This window comes from Lonchura striata, chromosome 1A (genome assembly GCF_050655825.1).
Source record: "Lonchura striata isolate lonStrDom1 chromosome 1A, ASM5065582v1, whole genome shotgun sequence".
NCBI lineage: Eukaryota > Metazoa > Chordata > Aves > Passeriformes > Estrildidae > Lonchura > Lonchura striata.
In genome coordinates, this window is record NC_140741.1 from 8,463,303 (window position 1) to 8,491,260 (window position 27,958).

The 27,958-nt window shown below is 45.0% G+C and overlaps 1 protein-coding gene across 1 annotated transcript; it reads right to left on the reverse strand.

Annotated features, from left to right (window-relative positions):
* Positions 1–1,200: 1,200 nt before the first annotated feature.
* On the reverse strand, positions 1,201–27,904 carry CCND2 (cyclin D2). Its single transcript, XM_021546058.3, has 5 exons — positions 27,682–27,904; positions 26,016–26,231; positions 23,418–23,577; positions 12,237–12,367; positions 1,201–1,982 (listed from the first exon to the last, which is right to left on the reverse strand). Exons 1-5 carry the CDS (start codon positions 27,874–27,876, stop codon positions 1,827–1,829), a joined length of 858 nt encoding a protein of 285 aa, XP_021401733.1. The 5' UTR covers positions 27,877–27,904; the 3' UTR covers positions 1,201–1,826.
* Between the last annotated feature and the right edge of the window lie 54 nt (positions 27,905–27,958).

The window sequence follows — 27,958 nt, forward strand, 5'->3', positions numbered from 1 at the left end:
TAAAAATGCGAACATTAACATTTCAACCAACAGCTTCGTATTGGATATCTGCAAACTGTTAATAAAATTGTGCAAAAAAAAAAAAAAAAAAAAAAAACCCACAAAAAAAACCAAACCAAAATAACCCAAAAAACTAGAACCAAAAAAACCAAAAGTTGCTCCAACTTCTTTGCCATCTAAATGCCTCTTCGTTACAGGTGGAGCAGGAAAATAAATTCAAGTACACTGAATACACCTTTGTAATAAAACTCCAAGTCACACACCTCGATGTTTACCACCATGGTTGTTTCACCAACAATTTTCTTTCCTTGTCCATAGATAAACACACAGGTGGTATTAAGATCCTTCTGTGACACTGAACAATACAGATGGTCAGGCTTTTATCCGGAATGTCATGACAGGAATGTCATCTGAAGCGGGTGTTGGTATTTCCAGCAACACCACAGCTAACCGAGTACACCAGATACTGGAAAATATTGACTATAAAAAGCTATACAAAGCCTTGCTTTTGTGACTTCTTTCTTTTTTTTCTTCTTTTTTCTTTTTTTTTCTCTTTTTTTTTTTGGTTTTTTTTTTTTGTTTTTCTTTTCTTGGCAAAATTGTCATAAACCATTTCATTTAATCCCTTAGGAACAATTTTCAAAGTGCTTTTCGAATGAAATGGTTTACAAAAACGCTCACTGTGGATCAATAAAGTTAATGAAATGCTGAAAAGGTGTGTGGGGGGAGTGGGGGGGAAGAAAGACGAGGGAGCAAACCAAACCTCATCTTCTTTAACACAGTGAGGGCCTATTACAAGGGAAGATGGACAGAGCATAATTTAAATGTCTTTGTGGCCAAGCTAAGAAGCTGCCAGACATTAACATGGACATGAAACATCAGCACTGTAAAGGAATATAATGCTTTTCCTAGATGATCCACCACATCTTGCAATCCAAAGGTTGGAGGTGGTTTGCCCAGCCAACAGGTCGGGATTAATGTGTGCATTCCCCCCACTGACCGTGAACACTTGGGAACTTTGGCTCGGCCCACGGCTGGGTAAAAGGAATTGCCCTCATGCCAAACATGCTGCTGTATTTAGAATGAACCATTTCAGAAGGAAAAGTAGATAAAAAGTCAAGAGGGGCAGAGGAGAAGTTGGGAAAAAAAAAAAAAAAGAAAAATAAATCAACTAAAAAAAAGCCCAAAAGACACCTGCTCTTCTGGCTGGTAAAATAAAGCATCTTCTTTCTTAGGTAGCAGCTACCACAGACAGCAAGAGTAAACAAAACTAACATACAGAGATCCAACAAACACTTCTGACTAATAACAGAGGTGACAGAACAGCAAATCTCTTCTGCATTCAAAAATGGTTCAATTGCTTCAGGGATCTTTTCCCACTTTGCCCTAAACCCCTTATTCTATTGCTTTGCAATCTAGTCAAGCCATAAAATCGCACACACGATTCCTTTCTTATATCTAAAAAAGGGGTGTATGCACTAGTTCATAATACACAGACAAGTATACTCTACTTTGTTCCCACAAATGCAGGCTTACATTGATCTAGCTACTTTGTATGCTTTCATAAGCATTTAATATCACTGATACATAATCAAATAGCAATTACCAACTATATTGTGGGATTCCCTTCTGTAGAACATCACAGGCACCAAACGCTTTTTTTTTTTCATTATTCAGTTTTTGTACTTTTTTTTTTGTTTTTCTTTATACCTAAAAGAGCTTTAAATATGTTCTATGTGGGAGCAGATTAAAAAAAAATCACTCTAAAAATAATAACAAAAATAAAGGGTCTGGGGGAGCAAGCGTGACTTTGTGTGCCCATGTCCTCACAGGTTGATGTCTCTCACATCTGTGGGAGTGCTGGCCTGGTCCAGTTCATCCACTGTCTTGGAGGGGTTGCTCTGCTGCTGCTGCTGCCGGACTTGCTGCAGGCTGTTCACGAGCACTGCCTCGATCTGTTCCTGACAAGCTTTAAGGCAGTCCTAGAGAAAAGAAAGCAAATTTATCTATTTAGTAAAGATAAAGGTGGTTATTTTTGTCTTACTGAGCTAGCAGAAGTTGGAATAGCATTGGTCAGGTGTTTCCGAGAGTACCTGCTCTGACATGAATCAACCTTGAATTCTGAGAGGTAATCACTGTGTACAAACTCCCTAGGTTAAGCACTGTTTATGTTGTATTTATTAGGCTCTAAATCTTAGTATTTTACTGGTCTTTGATCAACAGGTTGCCCAGAGAAGCTGTGACTGCTCCATCCCTGGTAGTGTTCAAAGCCAGGCTGGATAGGACTCTGAGCAACCTGGGATAGTGGAAGGTGTCCCTGCCCATGGCAGGAGGCTGATACCTGAACAAGCATGGTGCTCCGGGGCTTCCAACCCAAGCCATTCCATGACTCTATGATTATGTGATATATGTGGTCTTCTTGAGCAAGAACCTAAGTATTACAGAGAAATAATTTTTCATTCTCCAATGCAGAGTTCAGCCACCTAAGTTGGTCTTCTCTACAAAAAAAGTTGCAATTTTATCCTGAAATAACCTCCATGTGCTGTACCAAGATCACACAGACAGATGCACATCATACAAAGCAAACTGTTGGGCAATTGGAGAAGTTTTGAGGTACCTGAACAAGCATGGTGCTCTGGGGCTGAGTTTTATCTGTCACACATTTGGGTCCCCCAGGCAGAGGCACAAAGGTCAGTTTATCAGTGAAACTTCACACAAGAGAAAATGCACACACCCCAAACATGCAGCTGCATTACTGAACTGTAGAATCACTTAAGTTGGAAAAGACTTCTGAGATCATCGATACCAACCTTTGAGCAAACACCACCTTGACAACCAGAGCACTGAGTGCCATGTCCCATCATTTTCTGAATCATAAAACCAGTTCCCAGAGACCACTACATTACAACCTACAAAACATTCAGAGAAACAGCAGGGTACAGTATAGCAACATAAATATGGGAGCGTGTCCATCGGGAGTTCCCCAATAAACATGAAATATAAATACAAAAATAAATGTGAAGGATTCAGACACAGCAATGAAGAAGGCCACTATTAAAATACTTACAGGATGTTCCACACTCTTGATAATACACTGGAAGACCAAATAATGTGGTTATTTTACCAGAAAAAAAAATTGTGATAAAACCTTGACAAACCCTGAGTTACAGAAGAAACTTAAAAATAAAACCCAAGCTGTGACTGTATGAACACAATGCCAACCATGTTCAGTGTGCTGGCACCAGGAATATCAATCTAACACTGTGCAGAGGGACGCATGGCACTACAAGAAATGGCATTTTCTAAAGGCAGCCCTGAGGACTCCTTCTGGAAAAGGCACTAATACTGCAAATTTCCTGCGCCCTCAGCCTGCCTAAGAACTGGGTCTCTCCAGAAGTCTTCATGAAATAGAGCAACACAGGGTTTGGCAGGAGGATTTTCACAGCACAGTGCTTTAACCAGAGCCCCCACAGCATCTGGCTGGGGTGGTGAGACTGAGCATCACATTCCCACTGTCAGGCAGGGGAGCTGAAGAACAGAACGAGGCACTGACCTCCACAGGGTTCCACAGGCACTTGTCCCCCACAATGGGATGTGACTGCAACACTGAGGAGCTGGGCCTGACCAACACACCCCTTTTTCTACACAGTACCTGGTTATTGGGGAGAGTTTGAAATATTCATATGTGGAGGATTGATTTGTCATCCCAGCTGGACTGGGAAAAGCACATCCAGTGAAGAGGATCTGCTCCGCTGGCGACGCTGACGTTCGTGATGGGTGCAATTAACTCTGGTGGGTAATGAACACCCATTTTTCTTGGCTACCAGCCAGCAGCTGCTGGCAGCAAAATCCTGTCCTCGGATAAAGAAAATCCCCTATTATCAGCTAGGGAGGGCTATAGGTCCATTGTAAGCATTCACCTGTGTGTAAGAGGGCAATGACAACAAATCACTGTGTGGGTCAAGGCATTTTCAAGTGTGGGGGCACCAGCTTGGAGACTCTTGTAACAGACAACACTCCTAATGTGCTTTTTTTGGGTATAAGAATCTATTCTTTTAAAGCACAGTTTCAAAGCACTGTGTCCTTCTGAAAACAAGCCAGATTTTTTTTAAAGCAGCTTCAGTCTGAAAAGCTTAATGAGGCAATTTCCTTGCAGGCAGGCTTGGGGAAGGAAGGGTGGTAACATGCGGAACATGAGGCTTGAGCATTTGGAGTCAGCTTTCTCTGTTCCTGAACACCCTCATGTATAGTCATTTACACCATCACTGTTCAAACTTCTGATGGGCAGCATGATGATTCATTTCAGATATGAAGAGGCTGAAATCTCCAAGTAACCCTATAAAGAAATGGGTCATTTCTAGTGTCTTCATTTTGTACATAAATCTATAAAGTGGCTCCAACTGGAATTGTCACTTAGATTTTAATTCATATGGGAATCCACAGGCCACTGTGTATTACTTCCCTGGTCTACAATTTTTGAGCTTAAAACCAAGAAACCTACAGTTTTCTTTAAAACAAAGAAACCTACAGTACTGCATTCAGCATGAAACAGTTTTCCAAAAAAGTGTTGCTATTTACATACTAAAGCTCCTTGGATGTCAAATCTCTCAGGTGAAAGGAAAAAAACCCTAATTTAGAGCATCTTATCAGCCCAGCTTGTCACAGTGTGATAAGGTAAGTGGCTTTATTGTATAGATGACAACATCACTGAAACCTTCTGTCCATCCAAAGTTAAGGGACATGATACAAAAAACTACTAAAAACCCATCAGGACAAACAGCCTGGCCTTCCCAATACACAGTATTTTTAACTCCTCCAAGTTTCATGGGAATTTGCTGCATGTGTACATATTTTACTGGTGGACTTTCATTTTGCAAGTTCTAGATTATTCTGATAACAGAGAGTTAATTTCTAAGAACATATGAAAGAAAAAAACCATGAATTGCATTATTTTCAAGAAATCTTCCTTGAAAGAGCACTATAATGCACTGCAGTATGACCCCAAATTTTGCAATACAAGGACTAGGCCATTCCTTCAGAATACTGCAGGGTTTGCCTTTGTTGTTTTTATAAAAAACTGTTTTAAGTGTGTGTCACATGGATCAACTTCCCCATTCTTCTATATGGTCTAGTAGTTTTAATGATTAAAATAGTTCTGGTACTTTCCATTCCATAGTTTTATTTATACTTCAGCATGTACAGAACTAAAAAGGCAATTAACTTTGGGGTTTCTTTTTTTTTTTTTTTCATAATGAAACTCTTTCATCCCTAGGTGATTTTACTAACACATTTGAAAAGCATTTGAAGGAAAAGAAAAGCTCTCCTGTGTCTGATGAGGGGCAGCCTCATGGCTATAATGGAAATGCTGGCAGTGAAAATAACTGGAAGGAGGAATCAGTAGCTCTATGGCATGAGCTGCTTATTCAAGTCAATAATCATTGAAGATTTCGATTTCCATTTATGACTATCTTGAAAAAAAGCATAAGCCCTAGGGAAGATCCTGCAGAATATGATACATAATTCACTTTCTTTAACTTTTTCTGTGGTATATGTATGTCCTACACTGGCCACCAGCTTCCAGTTTAAAACTGGCATTTATGGTTCATTGGCAAGCTATGAGGGAAAGCCTCCCACTCAACCCAACCCAACTCAACTCAACCAACAGGATCTTGCTTTGCACTGCCCAAAATCCCAAAGCTGTGAATACTAAAAAAGCCTCCTGGTATTCTTGTGTTAAAGGGCGGTTAGTTTTCCACATATATATTAATTACTTCACAGAAAAGTGTTAAGGCCCCCAATCTCTTCCTCTTTCTTAAAACTAATTGCAAAAGGGAAATTAGAAAAGGATTTCTTTTAGATGCAAGATCTGGTTTGATAAATGGAAAGGATGCTGGAAATACCCAAAATGACAGTACCGTTCATTGGACATGTACACATTGCTTGGATAATCTAAGAAAGCAGAAATCAGACATGATTAAAGAGCTGGGATTTACATAAATTCCAGTGTGGAACATGTCATCTGTACTCCTACACACAAAAGCTGGCTGGATTCCTCCACTGGTTCACATTTAAGCCCCAATTCAGACCTCTCCAAAGCACATGCTTCATTGCTGACATAAACAGGGATTCCTTCCCAAAGTGGAGCCTTTGTGTGCTGAGCACTGGCCTTTACCTCACTGACCTTGTCCAAAGCAAGAGAAAGCTGCTGTGGGAATATCTTATCCATTTACTGTATTTACAGAGATCTCACATCTAATGGATGCAGTTAAAAAACAGAACTATTTCTCCTCCTGAATGCATATTTTTGCTACTGCAACAAAGAGCATCAATGACAGGTAAGTGTCAATTCTCTTTTTCCAGCTGGAAGTACAGAAAATAGTAATTTGCTGCTCCAAAGGACACCTCATGTGGACTAACAAGCACATCTCATTCAAAAACCAAAAACCCGCAAAAAACTAATTCATGCCAGAGCTTCTCCACTTACTGTTCCCACACTATTGCAATAATGCAATAAATAAGGTGACTAACATTAAGAATCTGAAATACAGGGTATTTTTCTCTGCAATTTTTTTGTCTTTTCAGCAGTTTCAACAGTGTCCTTTCTAGATTCAGTTCCACTGTTTGCTTCACCACTCAGTTTGCTGGTTTCCTGTTGCTCCTGTGGGTATTTCTCATTGCAAACAGGAGAGAACAATGTTTTCAGAACTGGGAAAAGAGAGAGTAAAGCCAACACACCAGCAGGGCGATACAGGGGCAGATACCATGATACTTGTTGCTCAGTGTGACTTGGGATTTCTGGCAATCTCTACCAGGTAATACTTGGAAGATGTGAAAAGGTGGAAAGCGGAAAGGTGTGGAATTCATGCTGTTGTAACAAACCCTCTGAACATTTTGTGAAAAGGGGAGATTTTCAATAATTGGGAGAACCTGTTTACATTACACAGAGCTGCAGGAGCCAAGCGAGGATTCCCTGCCGGAGCAGCTGATCCATGGGAGCTGTTCCTCGGGGGCCTGGCTCCCCTCGGTGTGTTGGCCACAGCCGCGCCTGCCAAGGGACCCAACGGAACTCCACCATGAGCCTGCAGTGTCACTGCATCACCCCATTGTTGCTACACACGCACAGCACTCACTGGGGAACAAAAAGCTGAATGAAACGGAGCAGCTGCCAACTCAGGCAAAGACAACTTAGGAAACTATCTCATTCTTCCTTTCTCTGGGAGGCTATTTTGCCTGTTGTTTCCTTGCATACAAAATGCGGTCTGCAACAAATAAGGCAGGATAAGATACAGCGAGTTCTGCTTCTTGCTTCCAAACCACTGGCCCTAGACACTACAAAGGAGGGGATAAATGGTGTATGTGCTCTAGGGACGATGTTCAAATGCGATCCATTCAAGATAGATTTCCATGATTTTTTTACTGCAGCTCTGAATTCTTGAGCATGGTGGTTCTTCACTTCCATTTCTGTGCAGAAATCTGCAGATCTTTATGAAAGGATGTCTCTGATCATGGGAATAAAAAAACCAAAAACATCCCAGCACTGATATGTGGCACATGTAAGTGGAGGTATTTTAAATGCCATTTATTATGGATCCAGTCTTCAAAACAGCCCCACTCCACATTTTTAAGGGCTCACAGCCAGCTGTTTTGACAAGTCTTTAAAAAATGCTTGGTTCCTTGATTTTTTTCTACTTCGGACCCTTAAATATGCTTTAGATTTTCCAAACCACTCAATACACACCAGTCACCATTTGGGAACAGACTTTTAGAGATGACTTCTGCCCACATACAGGCATTGGCTCTGCCTGAAAACCTCTTCCTGGCTGCTGATGCTGGGAGACCAACTCCGTGTGTCATCCAGATGCAACCTGGATGGCTGCTCTTCCAGGAGGTGAGGGAAGAGATTTATGCAAGAAAGGTCTCAAGAAAAGCAGAATATTGATTGCAAGGTCTTAAGATGTGCCCTACCCATTCAGTTATCCTTCCTCACATCCCGTAATTGTGCACAGCAGGGATGCTCGTATCCTCCTCCAAAGCATCTGGCTCCACCAGGGACAGGATACTGCTTGAACTGGAGTGCTGGTCTGGGATGCTATGGGAATTCCTGACTTCCTGAGTTGTTTATTTTTCCTTTGCAATGACCCACCAAGAGATGCACAGGGAGCTCTGAGACTTCCTGCCAGTAGGTCTGTTAACTCTTCGCTCACTAGCCTCTCCTCTGCAAGTAACCACAAAGGAAATGTTCCCAGCCCCTGGCAGGAGAACAGACTGGAACATGCAATCCCCATCCTTCAGAGCTGTGTGAAGTCAGAACCAGAGACACAGAACGGTTTGGGTTTAAATGGATCTTAAAGGTGATCTTGTCTCACCCCCCTGCCACGAGCAGGGACACTTTGCTCTAGACCAGGTTGCTCAGTCTCATCCAACCTGGCTTTGAACACTTCCAAGGATGCGTAGGACACAGTTTCTCTGGGTAACCTGTGCCAGAGTCTCAACAACCTCTCTAATAATTCTAATTCTAATTCTAATTCTAATTCTAATTCTAATTCTAATTCTAATTCTAATTCTAATTCTAATTCAAATTCCTGATTTCTTCCTAATATCCTATCTAAACCTACTCCCTTTCCATTTAAAGCCATTCCCCCTTGTCCTGTTACTACAGTTCCTGATGAGAAGTCCCTCTCCAGCTCTCCTGTAGCCTATTCAGATGCTACAAGGTGCTCTGAGATCTCCACACAACTTTCTCTTTTCCAAGCTGAACAGCCCCAACTCTCCTGTCCTGTCTCCACAGGGGAGCTGCTCCAGTTCCCTTTATCACTTCTGCAGCCTACTCTGAACTTGCTCCAACCGTCCTTCTGTTGGGGGCACCGGGACTGCATGCAGTATTCCAGGTGGAGCCTCACAAGAACAGAGAATCTTCTCCCTCAGTTGTGTGGGATTAGCTCTTAGTGGCTCTTAGGGACAGTAGCTATCAGAGAAGGCAGCTCAGATGCACCACGCAGAACTACTTTCACTACCCTGCTGAGCTTCTCCAAGAGCAGCTCCCTGCCATTTATTTCGGTTGGTGGAAGGAGTAATGAAACCAGGGTTTGCTTGGCACTGTTGTCACACTCTTGCCTGTGATTCAACCCTCACCAAACAACCCAGGGCAGCTATTTACCACCAGTAACCATTATCCCTAAAATAATAGTCCAGGATGCCTTGGACAGCCCCATCTCAAGTCTAGGGCACTGCTCTGGATTCATACAAGGATATCCAACACTAACGTGTTTTGTAAAGAAACACTCGTGCTGGTTGTCTGCCTACCCAACAGCTGGACTCTGAATTACATGCTGTTTATTAATAATGTATTTTTGGTCTAATTCTTAATGAAAAATCCATTAAAAACATTCATTTTAACTGTAAATGCCAAACTCCAGTCTCAGTTACACTAATATAAATCTAAAATAAAACCACTGATTTCAGCCTCCTGGTTAATGCTGCTATTTCCCAGCAAATAAACTGCACCCTTAAATTATCATTCTAAAACAGTGAAAGTTCAGAAAAGCTCACTGCACTTAAGTTGCATCAGGGTTTCATTACCATTCTTCCTTTTCATCTGCTCGCAGCTTTGAAGCTGAGATTTTTCATGCTTCACCTCAGACAGTGACATTTTTTGAAAAGCCAGTGGCAAAGTCCTATCATCTGTTTCCATGCTAAGCAATCACACACTCCAAAACAAAAATGAAGCAGAAGCCCTGGCACTGTCTGGCTGGGAAGGACTCTTCCCCAGCTGCCTGATGGTTCCTGTGGGCTACCACGAGGCACAGGGAGCCACAAGGTTTTCCTCTGCAGAACTGTTAATTTCTGTGACTTCCCCATTTTTCTCCTATGGACCAGGAACTCTCATTTCTCCCTCCTCCCTAAGCCCCCACTGGAAAACAAAATCATTCACACAGTGACAATGAATTAATTGTGCCACTGCAGGAACAGCTCTCAGGCATTAGAAATTCGGAAGTGAGAGAACTGAAGCTCTTCATTCAACTTTAATTAAGTCCCAGTGTAAAATGTATTACAATAGTCTTTACTCTTTATTAACACAGCCTTGGGCCAACTCTTACACAATCCAGACAGTAGGTTTTTTCCAACAATACATTTTACACATGAGGCTGGTATTACTACCTATTGCTAAGCCTGCCCAATGCTTCTCTGAGACCCCATTTTCAGTTGCTTCTCTCTCTCTCAAGCTTTATCATGTGGGATGTAAGTTTCCAGTCTTGGACTCTTTTTTATTTTTCCAATGCAAAACTCACAGAGAAAATACCTAGCAAAATATTTCTTCCAAATTTAAACAGCAGGCTACTGAAAAACACAGTATTTTGCCCAAACTCAAAAATTTTGGTAACCTTTGGTTAGGCTGAGGCTTCAAAGTTGGCAGGGAGTTAAGGCTACCTCTGCCTCACAAAGGAAGACACCTTGAAAAAAATAACAGCACCTCTAATTTCTCCAAAGGCTTATAATTATTAGCAATTAAATTACCCAGAAGCTCCTTTTGTGATGAGTTTGTTCTCATTTGGGGGATGAGTGAGACCCTCCTCTATAGTCTGTGCTGCTGTGGACTGAGACCAGGAGCAAAGAGAAGAAAGCTGGTCTCTACCCAATGCTGACAGACTTTTGGAGAGGAGATGGGAACAGTAAAATGTTAGGAGTTCTTTGTTATTTGGGAAGAGTATTAACTTTTTCTTCTGAAGGAATATAGGTTCAGTTAGATCTGGGAAGATTTTCACCAGGATGGTAAAAAGCACACATTTAACAAAAAAAAAAAAAAAAAAAAAATCCTCCTAAATTTAAAAGAAAAGGTGTGAAGGCATTTTCATTACAAAATTAAAACCCCATCTTCTAACCACTTAAGAAGTACTAAAATGTTTTGTAGGTACTTTCTTTCACACTTAAACAATCTGATTGGAAAAGCACAGTAGATAAAATCTTTCCAAACTGCAAGATGCAGCAAAAGGCCTTTATAGGGCTTACACACAATTCTCTCAGGACAGAAGGTGTCCCTGCTCCCAGAGGGACAAAGGGGAGCAGAGGGATGGAGCAGCTCTGCTGGGAGGAAAGGATGAGGGAACTGGGATTGCTCAGCCTGGAGAGGAGAAGGCTTTGGGGGTGACCTCACTGTGGCCTTGCAGTGCCTGAAGGGAACCCACAGGAAAGAGAGAGACTCTTGACAAGGGCACGGAGTGACAGGACAAGGAGCAATGGCTTCACACTGACAGGGAGCAGATTTAGATTGGGTATTAGGAAGAAATTCTCCCCTGTAAGGGTGCTGAGGCTCTGGCAAAGGCTGCCCAAAGAAGCTGTGGCTGCCTCATCCCTGGCAGTGTCCAAGGCCAGGCTGGATGGGGCTCTGAGCAAGCTGGGATAGTGGAAGGTGTCCCTGCCTGTGGTAGGGGGGTTGGAATGAGATGACCTTTTAAGGTTCCTTCCAACCCAGGCCGTTCTGTGATTCCATGGTTTAGACTTCAAGCACTCTGAATTGGAAATATTCCTTTTTCTGTGCAAATCTAATTCAATTTAAAATAAATGAGAAACCTCAGAATTACATTTGAAAATCAGGATCAATTTGATTGTAAGAAAAAAAAAGAAATATCAAAATTCTCCCCTTTTAAGTAACCTGGACTAATTACTCCTTTTTAATCAAATCACAAACCCAAATATTCATTTGGCAGTACTATCCCACATATAATAATGCCACATATTTACTTTGTGAATCAAAACAAATAAATTAGCACATGTTAAGGACACCTTGAGTTGTGCCTGTCTCACATCCTGCCTCGAAGTTAGCTCATTATTCACTTCCCCCAAGCTAAGGTTTTTAGGTGATACCTGAAGGAGGACCAGAAGAGCAGTTTCATGATTGCAAGCACAGGACCAACAGCAGCACAACTCCTGGTTTGCCTTATGCCCCAGGGAATGCTGCCTGCTCACCCTATCACCCAGGGCTCCTGAGGAGGCTCAGCCTCTGGACCACCAGCCTGGACAGGCAAAGCAGGCTCTCCCCACCAAGCCTGAATAAAATCTGAATTCCAGGAAATCAAAGAGCTTTGGAGACTCAAACCAAAGTGCTGAGTCCACACCTGCAACTCACTCCCTACAGAAGCACCCCCCCAAACCTTTGCTCCACTCAGCCTTCAGGATCGGGCTCAGTTCTCCAGTACCCCCTGGGAAGTGAAAGGAGAAGAGGAATGTGGGACACTCACCACATCTGTGTTTGTGATCTTGGCCAGGAGGTCCGTGAGGCTGTCCCCGTCATCGAGCTGAAGGCCACAGATGGCTGCTCCCACACTTCCAGTTGCTATCATTGATGGTGGGTACATGGCAAAGTTAAAATCTGCAAGAACAGATCTGGGAATTAGTCCAAGCCCAGACCAGAAAAGCTGCAAAACATCAGAGGCAAGCAACATAAAAAAAACCACACCCAAGAATAAAACCCAGGGAAGTAGAAGAAAGGGAAAAGTGCCACTCTTTTTGGTCCCATGGAGCTCATTAGTCACACTGCTCATCACAAGCAGTCAAAGGAGGGGGAACAGACCTGCAAATTAAAATGGAAATGCGGTTCAGTCTTTTATTATCACTGATGCATAAAGTAAACCTGGACAATTTTTAATAGTCTTTCCTTAGTTTTAAAGAAAAGGAAAGAGAAGAAGGAGGCTTTCTGTAATTTATGTCAGAAATTTGGGTCTTGGTCACATTAGACCTCTCTGTATAACCAGAAAACTAACTGGAATAAAGTATCACAAAGAGCCAAAATGAGATTTTTAGTCACGTCAATTTTTAAAGAGTTAATTAATTCGAGCATTTAAAGACCTGTCCAGGAAAGAGATTTTAATTAACAGTTCATCTCTACTACCTTAGCAATTAGGAAGTGAGAACACTTACACCCCATAGCTATGAAATCAAAGAACAAAGATCGCATTTGTCATTGCTACTAATAAACTTCTTAATACACAAGCTGAAAATACACTTCCTCTCACACATCTGTCAAATCAGAAGAGAAATTAAAATAAAATCCTGTGATTTTTATAAGGCAATTTTATGGTTTATGATACTGACACAGACACTGGTTTATCAGCACTAGTTTATCTTGCTAAATACCAGATCTTCCACATCTTGATATATTCCTAAAATTAAACTTAATTTTCAAGTTCTTTGGTTCAACAATAACTCTTTAACAAACCTTTCTCTACCAATTTTCAGTATAAGCAAACCTTTCTCTACCAGTTTTCAGCTGAGGGAGTAGAAGTAAGAGTAAACCAAAGTAATATATAATAAGAAATAAATTACAAGCAATACATTCCATCAATAGAAACAGATTACAGAAAACTGCCCTGCTGCAGATCCCAAATCCACTCTGTTCTGTAACCCTAATGATGTCTGTGTAACCACTGAGGTTTTAGACACATGAAGAGCTGTTCTCAACCTCCCAAACTCTCAGCTGGCACATACTTCAATAGTTGTGGAGACAGCATGTTCTTCTCCAGGCTGGGATACACCCCTGGGATTGAAACAGTCCAGTAAGAATGACACTTGGGACATAACATTCACCCAGATGGACCAGAACGGGGGATGTCAGAGGTGGGGAGAATAAAGGAGGAGTTCGAAACCCCGACATGGATTTCTCTGTCTCACAAAGCCACCAGGAGGTTCCCACCTGCAAGCCCAGCACTCCATGCTGCTTCCTACCAGACATTGCATTCTGACAGACATTTTTGAAGGACAAATTCCCACTGGCTGAAGTAAGGAATATGGACTGCCATTATTATAAAAATAGTAATTTATGCACTGTGGTAATAGTAAGAACCCACTGTACATAGGATTCTTGGAAATTAAATTATATTGCCCCCCACTAACGAGTGAGACAACAGGAGAAACTTGACTCCTAAATGCTCAGTGCAGGACACAGCCCTGAGTATGCTGATCTCAGCACATGGTGAGGAAATTGGAATTACACTTCCAGGATTGCACTTTCTGCCAGTCACCAGTGGTGTCCCCCAGGGCTCAGGGTTGGGGCCAGTCCTCTTTGATAAATGACCTGGATGAGAAGATCGAGAGCACCTTCAGTCAGTTCTCAGGTGACACCAAGTTGTGCAGGAGTGTTGACTTGCTTGAGGACAGGAAGGCTCTGCAGAGGGATCTGGACAGGCTGGATAAATGGGCTGAGACCAAAGGAATGAGGTTCAACAAGGCCAAGTGCCGGGTCCTGCCCCTGGGTCACAACCCCCAGCAGCTCCAGGCTGGGAAAGAGTGGCTGGGAAGAGCCCAGCAGGAAAGGGCCCAGCCCTGCTGGGGCACAGTGCATGGCCAGGTGGGCAAGAAGGTCAAAGGCTGCTGGCCAGGTCAGCAATGGTGTGGCCAGCAGGACCAGGGCAGTGACTGTCCCCTGCCGTGGGCACTGGGGAGGCCTCAGCCCAAGTGCCGTGTCCAGTTCTGGGCCCGGCACTGCAAGATGGACACGGAGGGGCTGGAGCATGTCCAGAGGAGGGAACGGAGCTGGGCAAGGGGCTGGAGCACCAGTCTGATGAGGAGCGGCTGAGGGAGCTGGGGCTGTTGAACCTGGGGAAAAAGGAGGCTCAGGGGGGACCTTATTGCTCTCCACACCTCCCTGACAGGAGGGTGCAGCCAGGCGGGGGGCAGGCTCTGCTCCCAGGGAACCAAGGACAGGACAAGATGAAGCAGCTTCAAGTTGTGCCAGAAGAGGTTTAGATTGGATATTAGGAAAAATTTATTCAGGGTGATCAGGCATTGGACCAGCTGCCCAAGGAAGTGGTGGAGTCACCATCCCTGGAAATGTTCAAAAATCATGCAGATGTGGCACTTGGAGCCATGGTTTAGTCATGAACATGGCAGTGCTGGGTTAGGGTTGGAGCCCATGATCTTAAAGATCTTTTCCAAGCTTAATGATTCTATGATCAAAACCATTTTCATGTTTAGCTCACACAGATTTATACAAACGCATGTAAGCTATAACCATATCCCTAAGCTGGGAAGCAACTTCCATGTTTGATCTTGGACATACCAGACCGTCCCTTATTTATGCATGAGAACTATGATCAGCAATTGATTTTCCATCATTTTCCCCTCCTTGTCCTGAGTTTCAGGCAGGATGCAGTAAAAAGATGGTGCAGGGAGGTGCCATGTGCAGGCAGAATGGGCTGAGCAAAGGACTCAGCTCCACCTGCCCTCTGAAATTCCTGGCCTTGCATCACGACCTCCACGTTATCCGAGCGCCGCTGTTCTCGTGGCTGATTTTAGATCCACTCCCAGAAACTGTCTTCCTAGGAAGCTGAATAAAGAGGCACAGTGTCCCTGCCAACTAGCACTGCTGTAGGTCTGCTTCCACGTGGGGTCACATGCGAACATTTCTATGCCCAATAACCTTGTTAGCTCCCTTAATGTCATTCATAATGCAAATGAGATAGCGAGCGAATGGCCAGAGGCCCAGAGTGACTAAAGCTCAGCATCCAGAAAGTCTTACATTGCCTCTAGCTCTAAACTAACTTCCCTCCATAACAAGCACCATAAACTTGGCTATCAAAGCTACACATGCCCAGTCTTTGTTGTACAACAGGCAGCGATTTGTATCACTGGCTTCTATTTTTAGCATATTAATTAACTACTGCAACTGGTGAGGCAAGTGTCTCCAACTGGAGAGTGTGGCACCATTGTCTGAAGTCATCACCTCATCTTGAGCTATTGAAAATCATGGCAGTGACCCTCCTGCTGATATGAATTTAACCTGACATGCCCACAAAGGAATGGGGGGTGGTGCACCAATTTTGTGCACATGGTTCTCCACATCACCCTGGACCCTATTAGTGTGGAAAGAGCTCATTGAAAGAAAAGAAGCCACATTGTGCTGGGCCACCTAGAGGGTTGAATAGAAAAGGCTGAGGAAAAGAGCAGGCAGCGCAATAAAGGCCATAATTAACATATTTCCATATTCAAGCAAAGCAATAACTATGTGAAATGTTTGTCAAGGTGCAATGAAAGCATAAATATTAAGTACTGTATCTGAGGGGATGCAGAACTGCCCCCCCAGACTCTTAGATTCCATTGAGAAATTCAAAACAAGCTTTTTACATGTTATTTTCAATTATAAACCTCTATCTCTGCTTCTACCATGACAACGAAACAAGCCTTGCCATCCACACTCAGTTTTCACTCAGGTAAAACTGTCCCCCCTCCAAATTAGGTCAAAAATTTGCCCTGAGATTGAAGAAAAATAATAAAATGAAATGAAATGAAATTTTAAATAAATAAATAAATAAATAAAGGTGGGGGGCACAGAGCGAGAACCTAAAAATGTGAGCTGAAACATATGCATTTCCTGCAAATTCTTGTAGGAGATGATGAAACCCAAACTACAGGGGAAATTTTATAGAAAGCACTTCTTACTGGACACTTGGAATTTTATAAATAGCACTTCTCCCTGGACATCTGAAGCAAGGCTATGGGCTAAATCCTTCTGTGTGCAAACTTGGTTAACACACTCCCAGAGCCTGCATCTAAAGCATGGCTCTGACTCTAACCTTGTTGTGATTTATAGGTTTATAGTTGGGCTTGATGATCTCAGAGGTATTTTCCAACCTAATTGATGCTGTGATTATGCCATTCCATGGGAAAAGTACAAAAGAGTCTCATTATAAGTTAGAGAAGCAGTGTCTATGAGAATCTGAGCACATGAACACTCAAGGGAAGACACTGGTTTGTTAGAAAGCAAAACTTGTTTTACCTTCTATTCCCAGGCAATATACACAAGAAACCATCCCCATTTTAATATAGCCTATTTCCCAAACGACCTCAAAAACAAGTGACCAGCCCTACACAACCCCATTGACTTCAGCGCTGGAAATAAAAAAAAGGCAGTGCAAGAAACGGCACCCTTTGAAACACAGCCAGAGTACGTGGACCAGCCAGCCAGAGTCACCAAGCAAATTCAGGGTACCCTGAACCTGTCCCCCACTTTCAGCCTGGAGCTGACACAGCCAGGGCACAAGGAGGTTTTTCTGCCAGTGGAGCACACGTAATCCACGCCGAGGTTCCAGGGCTGCGAGCACCGCAGCTGAGCTGCTTTGCTGGCTCTCTCCCAATCCAGTGGTCTTCACTGCCTTCAAGCCAGGAAAAATGCAAGGCTGACAGTCCAAAGCAGAAGGGAACTGGAGGAAGGAACCCAGAGAGGTCCTGCAAGGGGAAGCCTTAACTTGCAGCCAACAAATAAAACCGTTGGAAGGACAAGAACATTGACAAATACCCAGGCTGAACATGCTCAGTGTGTCAAAGTCAGGTGGGGGAACTCTACCTACTTAAAATGACCTGTTTTACTGATCTGCTGCTGGTTGGGCTTTTTTTCAGCAGCCAGTTTTCATCTCTGTAATTTGATAGATATTTATTTACAGAGTTGGAAACTACTGTTGTAAGGAAGGTCATTCTTCCCATAGTGGGGGGGGAAAAAGGAGGAAAAATGGTATGTTACCCCCATCAGAAAAGCAGGTATTGATACATTAAAATTATGTAGATAATGGTCACAGCTAGCCTTGGACTTCTCCCAGCCAATGCCTGTACTATGAAGACAAGCATGGATCTATATTTAACCAACTAAGTTTAAAAGAAAAGTCTAGGATAAACAATGGAAGTAGTGAATTTAATTCTTGTCTGCTTTCATCCAAATGCAATTCCAGGGGCAGTGTGGTACTATTTTTTTTTTTTTCTAATACATTTGGTTGTATCTTCAGTGGTCATAGTGGTCATTTTTTTCTCTTCCTCTTGTATTTCTCCAAGACATTGCAAATTTTCCTCACATTAACTATTTCTGCTCTTAAAGGCAAAACCACATGACTCTTCAGCCCTTCAAAGCAAACACAAAACTTTCAAATAAACCAGGATGCAGAAGTATTTCCATCCTTTCAGTAGGTGGGAGGGCAGACATCTAATTGCAAACAGCATCTGGCCTTTATACAAAAATGGGTCTGAAGTATCCTAAATGTTAATGCTTCATCACACTATCCAAGAGATGTAGACAGGGAAACATGCTGAACAACATATGCAAAGTAGAGGAGCACTCATAACAATATGCTCATTAGTTGATGGCAAATACTGTTTCTGAGCAACTGTTTGCACTGGTTTTTATTTGCACTTATTTTACACCTTTCTAACTAAGGATTAGGATGATGTTAGTGCCTAAACCACCGAAATGTCAGAAGTGCAGCTAGTAGAAAGGAAGGCAACTCCTCTGGCGACAGCTCTGGAGTGATGCCAGCTTGTATCAGCACATGCTCTCTTTCTCTATTTCTTTCCACCTCCTCTTGCCAGACTTGACTGGTCACAAAACATTCCCAAGGGCCTGACTACTTGATGATGGCACTTCCTTGGTTCTTGTGGCTCCATTGGCTGCAAAGCTCAATATATTGATATGAGCTGGACAAGCAAGAGCCTTCTTTTGCCTAGCAATAAATTAGTACAAATTATTCTTCCTTCTGCTATGCAAGAAGTTCCTGCTAACACTGCCACTTAGCAACATATATTTTATTTCTTAAGACATTTATATAATGAAGCCTCTACATGCTTCATTCTTCCCCTCTGCAAAGAACAGGTCCCAGATAAAACTTGTATCATACTTTGCAGGTTCCAGTAACCTATACCAGATGAAAAGGGGATGCAGAGTAGAATTTCCCAGCAGGAATGCTGAGAAGCAAACAGGCCTCATTCTGTGTGGTCACCCTGTAGGCCACTACCAGGGCTGCAGACCTCATCTTGCAGTCTTCACTCAGACAACACTCCCATTGACATCCCCAGAACCTCTGCCTGAGGAAGGATACAGGATTTGGCCCAGAAGTTAAAAAAAGCCTTCTCAGCTTTCAAGTGTAGATGATTAATGTCCCAGAAACAGTGGGCAGAGGTTTGGCACACTGTATAAAGCTGACTTAAAGCTGACATTTTGCTGCTCTTTCTCGGCCTCTGTGCTGACACAGGCCCCAAGGCCCGAGATGCTCATGGATCCACCATGGGCACATCCCACCTGCCACAGGACTCAGCTGAGGCATAGAAAAGACCATGCAAAGGACTGAGTCCAGGGTTTTACACCAGCTGCCTTCTATCTCTGCAAGTCTGCAAAGGCTTCTGCTTCCAAGTTTTGCTTGCCACTCAACTAAAATCCTGTGAAGCTCTCCACAGAGATGAGCATCTCCATTACAGCTTCTCTTTCTGAATGCCTGTCATGCACAGGCCACCCCTCCTCAAAAACCATTCCCTTACAGGCTTTTACATAAAAAGGGGTATCCTGCACCAAAACTGTGGTATGTACAGGCTCTGAGAGGAGAGTGTAACACAAGAAAGCAGTTGTGCATCTGAGACTCTGAACAGGCTGCAAGAAGAAACAATGAGCACACCCAAGTGTAAGGAAATAATGCACAGTTTTCTTTCCAGCAGCAGCGTGGCAGGCTCTGCACACACCTCTGTAACCACTGCTCTCGCCCACTCCTTCCAGCAGTGATTCCCTGGTTTGCAGCTCAGCACAGGCGAATGGCCAACCCCTGAGAGAACATTTCCAAGCTGTACAGTGCTGTGCAAAGAGACAGAGGAACAAAGGGCGCAGAGCAGTAAAGAGATGGAGGTGTGGGCAGGGTGGAAAAACAAAACAATCCCAGCGAGCAAAACAAGGATGATCTCCATTGGGCTCACAGCTGAACATCCCATACTGAAGAATCCCAGAACCATTAGGGCTGGAAGAGACCTCTGGAGATCACCCAGTCCACACCCCTGCCCAGGCAGGGTGCCCTGGAGCAGGTAACACAGGAGCATGTCCAGGTGGGTTTGGAATTTCTCCAGAGAGGGAGACTCCAGGCCCTCCCTGGGCAGCTGTTACAGTGCTCTGCCACACTCAATGTACAGAAATTTTTCCTCACACAGAGGTGGAACTTCTTTTGTTTCACTTCATGGCCATTGCTCCTTATCATGTCACTGAGCATCACTGAAAAGAGCCTGGCACCATCCTCTAACAACCCTTGGAGATATTTATATGCATTCTTGAGATCTTCTCTCAGTCTTCTCTTCTCCAGACTAAACAAGCCCAGCTCCCTCAGTCTCTCCTCATAAGAGAGAAGCCGTAAGCACCACTTAAAGGTCCCAAATGCATCCCCTTGGTGCCTTGAAAATCCAAAAGCATTCTGAAGGAGATTTTGGCTTGCACCAGTGGGATGAGAAAATAATGACATGGTGACAGATCAGGCCATGCCAGTGCATAGTGTCCATCTATGCACTCCTACTGTACAGTGAGCAAGGCAGCTGGAGGAAAATGCCACTTCCATGCCCTCCCAATGGAGAGGGAGACTCTTGAAAATTTTGCGAGTGCAGAGCAATGAAAGAGAAAACTCTTTATTCAGGAGGACATACAAGCTTCTGTCTTGCGCAGCAGCCGTATGTTCCGATGGGACCAAGGGCAAAGAGGGAAACATTCCAGTTCCAGTCATGCTCATGTGAATCATTAATCATTGCAAGGACTGGGGAGAGGCCGTGGGTTTGTATCCATGCAGCTTGTTTCAGGAACTGGGCTCAAAATAAAGGCAGAGAAACAGAGTGCCAAAGTGACCAAGTATGACTGAAAGGAATAGGCAGAAGACAGAGTATCACCTCCTTTTGGGGAATGTTCAGATGGAAAGGAGAACAGGGATGAGTATCACAGTGATTTTACACATCCAGCACAACACTCAGTAACTGCTCATGGCTGCTTCCCTCTTCATTTGCTGACACTAAGTGCTGCAGGACTGAGATCAAAGTCAGCCCTGTACAGGCAGCAAACATCTGGGAACTTCTGGTAAAATGTTTTTGCTGGGAAATTAAATGGAGCAGTTGGTGAAGAAGAACTAAGGCTAGGGGAGAAAAGTTCAAAATATGCCAGATTCAGCATGATACTTTAAAGAAGAAAAGTACTTGAAAGCAGAGAAAGCTGTGCTGAGGTGAATCAGGAAATAGAATGAGATTCACTGCTGTGCTCCAGACCAGAGCTATCAGCCAGGCAGCCAGGTTAGATTTGGGAAGAGTGAAAAGTCAAACCCAGGATAAAAACACACATGGGGAGCAAGGGAAGAGGGAGCCACATGTCAAAGGAGGTCCTATTGCTGAAAGAAGGCAAATGGGGAAATGAAACACCAGGCTTAACCCGGGCTGGCAGAGTAGCAACTCTAAGGGAAAAAGAGAAAGAAGAAATAGAGCAGCTGAATAAAGCTCTGAAACAAACAGGACAAGAAAAGGAAATGACAACTGGATCTGGAAGGAAGTCTGATGAGAAGGGGTTTTTCTTCAAAGAGTGGCAGTGAAAGGGAAATTCTGTAGTAAGAACAACATTTCCACAATGGAAATTGAAGTAGCAGTTCACAGGTAATGTGGGAATGTGGTACTGAGTGCCTGGGTAAGACCTCTGCTTTCGAAATGAAGAAGTGTTGTGGGTCCTCCTCAAAACTACACAGTGGTCTGTGGACAATGGCATGAGAAGAAAATCTCCAGCCAGCACTACGGTGCCCTCACTTTTGGGAAGCTCTGTACTCAGCTATTATGTCTTTCACTTTCAAGCGAAGAAACCCTTGAATTATTGCCTCTTTAAACTCTACACAAAGGACCTCATTTCATGCATTGGAGACATCTAACATGAGAGGCAGATCACATGGGGGACACACATGAAGGAACTGCATGTCTAGGCTGAGGGCTGGAAAAGGGCCACTGCCCTGGATCTCAGTAAAATGACTTCTACATCATGGAGCTAACCACCAAAGAATCCATGAAGTGGAAAGAAGCCATGGATTTTGGAGACTCTTTCATGGACCACAGTCTTGCGATGGTTTATATATATGGAAAACTTTAAGGGCAAAGGATTATGGACCAGAATTTGAGATGTTAAATCATAATGAATTTCTAGGGCTCTCAAGAAAATGATGTGCTGGATAAAAAAGAAAACAAACCAAAACACTATTGGAGGAAGTGAAAGCAACAAAAGAGTGGGAAGACTGTCTTGTTTGGAAGGCAACATGGAGCTGTACTGGATTTTGATGGCTGACGGTGTGAAGATCCGGGGAAATGTCTATAGGAAAGAACATCTTTTTCATATCACACAAGGCAGAACATAAGAATGCATCCTAAGTAAGGGGAGAAGGCAAAGAAATCACCAAGAGTGATCCTGCAGTATTTGAGCAGTATTTCTATTGAGTTCCATGGTCCATGTTGCATGAAAAGGATCATGCAGCAGTGGGGAAAGAAGGGAAGGTCTGCGCATCATGGCAACCAAAAAGTCAATTACCCTAACATAGCCTGTGTATAAATCTCTAAAACACATCAACTGAAAAATTGACCAACATTGTAAAAGCAGTCCTACATCTTATATACAAGAAGTAGGCATTCAAACCCAAAAGTTGCATGCCATCTTCCCTCCCCCTCTGCAAACACACAGGCAGAACAGTTCCTATCACAAAGGACTAGGTATGTCAAACTGCTGAATTCAAACAGAGCCATCCACTACTTGATAATGACTCTGGAAAACACTGCATGCTGTTTGTCTAGTCCAGATCTAGCTTCTAAAAATTAGTCTTACCATTAACCCTTCAGATGAAAATTCAGAGTACACTAATTTTGTAAAAGTAATTGAGGGAAGAAAAACCCGAACAACAAAATAACATAAACAAAAACCAGTGTTTTGCAGGCAGGTAAAAATTAAAAAGCGTCTCTTCCACAGAGGCAATTATTCTCGGAGAAATCTTCAGAAACTGTGTTCAGCCGTGTGACAAAAAGGGAGTGAAATGGTTCCCTATAGAACAGGGTAGTTTCACTGCTTTCTTGGGGTGAAGCTAGGAAATAATCCAATTTTATTTTTTTTTTAAAAAAGTAATTACATTTTAAACTGTCATTCCTTGCACTTCAGGGATGTGGTAGTATCACATAAATGCTAAAATACACAATTTTACCTTCTACCTGGGCAGAGTCCAGATTAATGAAAAGTTTATGAACACATTCATGCAATGCATTAGCTCAAATATATTTTGGGCTAATGTGCCATAAAAGCTTCTGTATTTGGAGCTGTCCTTACAAATGATCTGTGGCCCTCTAAAAGAAGTAGTGAATGGGCAAAATAAAACCCAGGATGGTCTAATGCATCCTTACAAGACTTCACTGCAAAAGCACCACACACATCAGCTGCACTACAGGTCACTACTACAAGAATTTTGCCCAATGCACAGTTTTGGGGCTTGATTCACAGCACCCTTTGCAAACAGTCCCATGTGATTTATCTCCTCTTCCCACATCACGTAAGGATGGAGGGGATGAAGCACCACCAGGAGCAAATCTGCCCTTCCAACCACATTAGGAGCAGCAGCGGCAGCCAGAGCAGCTGAGCCTACCTGTGGCACAAAGGGCGATGAAGGTTTGTGCATGCTTCCGGATCAAAAGCAACTTGTCTTTAGGGAGAGGCACCTTCCTTAGGATGTGTTCAATGAAATCGTGTGGGGTGACGGCTGCGAGGTTCCACTTCAACTTTCCCAGCACCACCAGCTCCCATTCCTGCAGAGGGTGGACAGGGAGAGCACAAGAGAAGAAAATCATAAGAAAGCCTGCGAAAAGACTCTCCTTATTTCTTATTATAACTTTATCACTGCTAAAATTGTTTTGCTCAAACCCTTTTTTCCATGCGCCTCTACTGCTTTGAAGTTGTTGACTTTATATTCTTTTCTTTTTTTTTGAACACCAGAAATGTCAGGCTCTACTGAAAATAATGAGACCTGGCGGCTCCTGCCAAGGTTTTACCTTTTTTTTTTTTTTTTTTGTATCTTTTTGTATCCAGTGCTGAATGCCCACCCAGAATGTTTCGCCTGCAATTAGATATTGCCAAGGTCACTGTGGTCCTTTCCTAGTAACTTCTTTTAAATGGCTATAGTCCTTACTTTATAGCCATTTAAAGCCCTAGGGACAGCTATGCACAAAAATAACCTAGATATACATTCCTTTTTTCAAAACTGGGGAAGTTGGCTTGATGGCATTCCCTCCCAAAACCGTATTCCAAAGGTCCAGCAGATAAATCTGATGGTGCTTAAACTACTCCAAGAGAGGCTCTGCAGAAAGGAAACACACACAACACAGCCAAGAAGTAGCCTGTGTAAATTATCTGCCAGTAAATCATCTAGGAGCCATTCCCAGACTCTTTGCGCGCCCAAAACTCCCACTGCAATCAAAGGAAAGCTTGGGCGTGTGTGTAACTACTGGCCATTCCCTGAAATGGGATTCCATGTGCAAACAGCACCCAATCCCCAGATCCAGCCATGGGGTGCATGACCTGCATGTTTCAACATTTAAACCAAGTTCTGAACACCTTTCAGTGCCCCACAGAGTGAGCAAAGCTCAGGCCTCCAGCTCACATTTGTCTCATCCATCAACTATTAGCTATTAATTAAATTCCACGCACTGATTCCCGAGTCCTGATGATGCCTGATGGAGCCCAGCGTGGTGGGGAGCCCCAGCTGAGCTGACAGAGCTGGCAAGACAGAAAAAAAAAGTCCTTTAATTTTGCAGCCGCGGAGACGTCAACCAGCGTTGCTGAGAAACCATAAACATGGACCCCACAATGCCATTTCTGCAGTCGTTTCCCTGAATAGATGCCCACTTTAACAGCAAGTTACTTTCCTACGGACATTCCTGCTGGATTATGACAGAGTCCTCCATGGTCTGAAAAAAATCTCGCATATATGCAAAAGGCCACAGAAACCAGGCAGGATTTTTTAATTTCTCAAGAAAACCTGTAAAATGTTGGAACATAACAGTGATTATGTGAACCCAAGGCCTGCTCTTCCCAGAATTACTGATGTGACAGCTTTTGAGAGAGAACAGTCAACCCAGAGGACCAAATACAAGGAAGCACTTTAAACACATGCTTAAATCCACGTGGCATAAGAAGGTAGGGACATTGCTCTGCATATTTGCACATGGGGACCACGCACTTCCCCTGCTCATCTGTGCCACTCAACAGGACACCTCTTGGCCCTGACAGCCAGGCAGGGTTTGAGGGCAAGGCTCTTTCAGTCTGAGGAAGCATGAGCTATCAACCCCAGCCCCTCCCCAGGGGGAATTCCCAGTGATTCATAGGAAAATTCTTCAACAACTCGGATGATGCCTACGGCCATCTCTCTGACCTAGCATCCATGCCAACAAGGCGCACGTCCAGTGCTCCACACCATGATGTATACATCACTTATTTCCTTCAGTAATTATCAATTTGCTTCCACTGTGTCTGAACTGCGAGAAGCAGCAGACACGAGGTGATTTAACTGATATCACATAGGATGGGTCAGGCTGGAAGGGACCACCAGGTGCCACCTCCCTGCTCCAGCAGGGCCACCCCACAGCACAGGGCACAAGATTGTATCCAGAGACAATTCTGGAATATCCCCAGTGAGGGAGACTCCACGCCCTCTCTGGACAATCTGTTCAGTGCTCGGTCACTGCACAGTGAAGAAGCTCCTCCTATAGTTCAGGTGGAACTCCCCGAGCATCATCGGTGCCGGTGCCTCTCGGGCACGGACGAGCATCCCGGGGCCCCCCACCGGCTCCGGCTCGCACCGCCGCGTGTCTGCCGCCAGGTGGCGCCGCCGCGCCGCCCGCCCGCGCACGTGCGCCCGGCGAGGTCCCCCGTGGGGACACGGCGGGACGCGGCGGGACACGGCCACCCCCGGCACCGCCAGCCCCGCAACCCCGGCAGCGCCGCGCCCGCGCACCAGGCGGGCGGAGCGCCGCACGGCACTGCCAGGCGGCTTCGGAGGACAGCGATGTCCCCGCGGGCGTCCCCCGCCCTCAGCGTTGTCCCCCCGAGAGACTTTCTGGCCGTCCAGAAAGACGGGAGAAGCGTGGGTTTGTCTAAAAGGCAGGGGCTGGGTGGCGAAGCACTGGGTGCCCTGCCAGCCGAGAGAAAGGCGCTGTGCCGGAGAGGAGGGAGAAATGGGGCTGCTTACCAGCAGCTCTTGGGGTTTGATGGAATTGTCCGTGTATATGCACAGCTTCTCGGCTGTGAGGGGGATTGTCTCTTTCAGCTTGGAGGCCAGGAACATGCACACCGCCCCCAGCAGCTGCAGATGGCACTTCCGAGTGGGCACCACAGCTAAGAATCTGTCCAAGTAATTCATGGCCAGAGGGAAAACTTCTTCTTCGCACTTCTGCTCTTCGCAGACCTGCAAGTGAGGAGAGTGGGGAGGGAACGATGGAGCAGTCGCGGGGAAAAATGAGGGTGGGAAGCGAGAAAGAAACAAGAAGGAAAAAAATAAATAAATGAGTGAACCCACCAAACAGACCACTAGTTCCCTTCCTTTTCCTCCTATTTTTGTTTCCCGGGGAGCTAAATTTTGGGGGAGGGGGAGATCTGTGGAGAGGCTGGGAAGGCTGTCAATCGGCTTTCACATTCCTTTAGTTCATTCAGTAAGAAATGAATTCAAGACACTGTGTGGGAGAGCCGAAAAGCCCCATCCAGCAGCAAGCGAGCAGCCTCAGACTTTTTTTTTTTCTTTGCGACCCAATTTTTCTTTTTTATTTCGTCATATTTTCAAAAAATCGATAAAAAATATCAAAACTTCCCCGGCGGTCCCGGTTTTGGGGCTGGTGGCATCCCGGGACGATCCCCTATCGTTTCCGACAATTGTAAAAATTCCCCCGCCGAGTGTCCCCCAGCCCTGCGCCCCCAATCCCGCGCTGTGGGGGAAGGACGGGAGACATAGCGAGGGCGAGGTGGGGTGGAGAGAGCCCGAGCCGCCTGGATCCTTTTAGCAGGCAGCGAGCAGCAAAAATGTTTTAAAAATTTACAAAAAATCGGAGCCGCGGAGAAAAAGCACAAATCGCACATGAAAACCAAGCGGGGTGTCTGGGCTTTCCAACCCACGGAGTTTGGCTCGGGAAAGGTCCTCCCCAAAGGAGATCCGAAGGGGCAAAGGATGGCTGGTGGGGGCCAGCGCAAGGCAGGCGACTCTGCGGGGCTCCGGGCCCGCTGCCGCTGCGGCTGAAGCCTCGGGGCGAACGGGGGGTTCGGCACCCGCCCCACGGCCCCGACACACCGGGGGTCCCGTTCCGTGGGGGCGGGGGCCGCTCCCGAGCCCCCCGGGAAGCAGCGGGGGCAGCCGGGCTCGGCGCCTGCGAGCAGAGTCCGCATGCAGCGCAACATGGCGAGAAGAAGGCACGTCCTCCCCACTGCATACGTGGGCACGGAACCCTCGCCGGGCAGAACACGGGGCACCCCCCGACCCTCGCCCTGCCCCGCGTGCTGCTCCTTTTTCCCAGGAATGCCTCAATCACAAGCGCTCCCGGAGGTGGATTTTCTTTGCTTTTAACTGCAAATGACTTTTCCAACTCTTCCCCCCCCACCCACCCCCACCACCACGCCGCGCTTCCTCCCCTCCTGCACCCCGCTCCTGGAGCCCCCCGGAAGGGGCGACTTCCCCCGTGGGCTGTCGGTGTCCCCCGCGCCCCTTCCCGCACCGGCTGAGCTCCGGAGGGGAACAAGGAGGAGAGGGGATCGACAAGGAGAAGCCACCCGGTGATCAGAAGAGCGAGGGGCTGCAGGGGGAGAGGGGCTGGGGTGCTGCTCGCGGCCGCTCTGCCTCCCCCCGCTCCGAGGGGCCGGGGTGTACGAACCTCCAGCATCCAAGTGGCCACCATCCTCCTCATGAAGGGCTGGATGTCCTTCTGGACGCACTTGAAGTAGGAGCATTGGGGCAGATACCTTTCCTCTATGGTTAGTAAGTTGTGCAAAACGCGGTCATCGTAGAGCAAGTTCGGGTCAGGCAGAGCTCTCCTCATGGGATCCACCTCGCAGCACAGCAGCTCCATGTTTCCAAAGAGATCTCCCTCTTTCTCTGATGGGAAAGGTTTTCCCTTTTTTTTTTTTTTTCCTTTTTTTTTTTTTTTTTTT

Excerpts from the sequence above, each read along its gene's own strand:
- CCND2 (XM_021546058.3), bottom strand. The coding sequence starts at position 27,876 with ATGGAGCTGCTGTGCTGCGAGGTGGATCCCATGAGGAGAGCTCTGCCT. Across the intron at positions 23,578-26,015 it reads TCAAACCCCAAGAGCTGCTG|GAATGGGAGCTGGTGGTGCT; the intron begins GTAAGCAGCCCC and ends CACCCTCTGCAG. Across the intron at positions 12,368-23,417 it reads CATCGCCCTTTGTGCCACAG|ATTTTAACTTTGCCATGTAC; the intron begins GTAGGCTCAGCT and ends CTGTTCTTGCAG.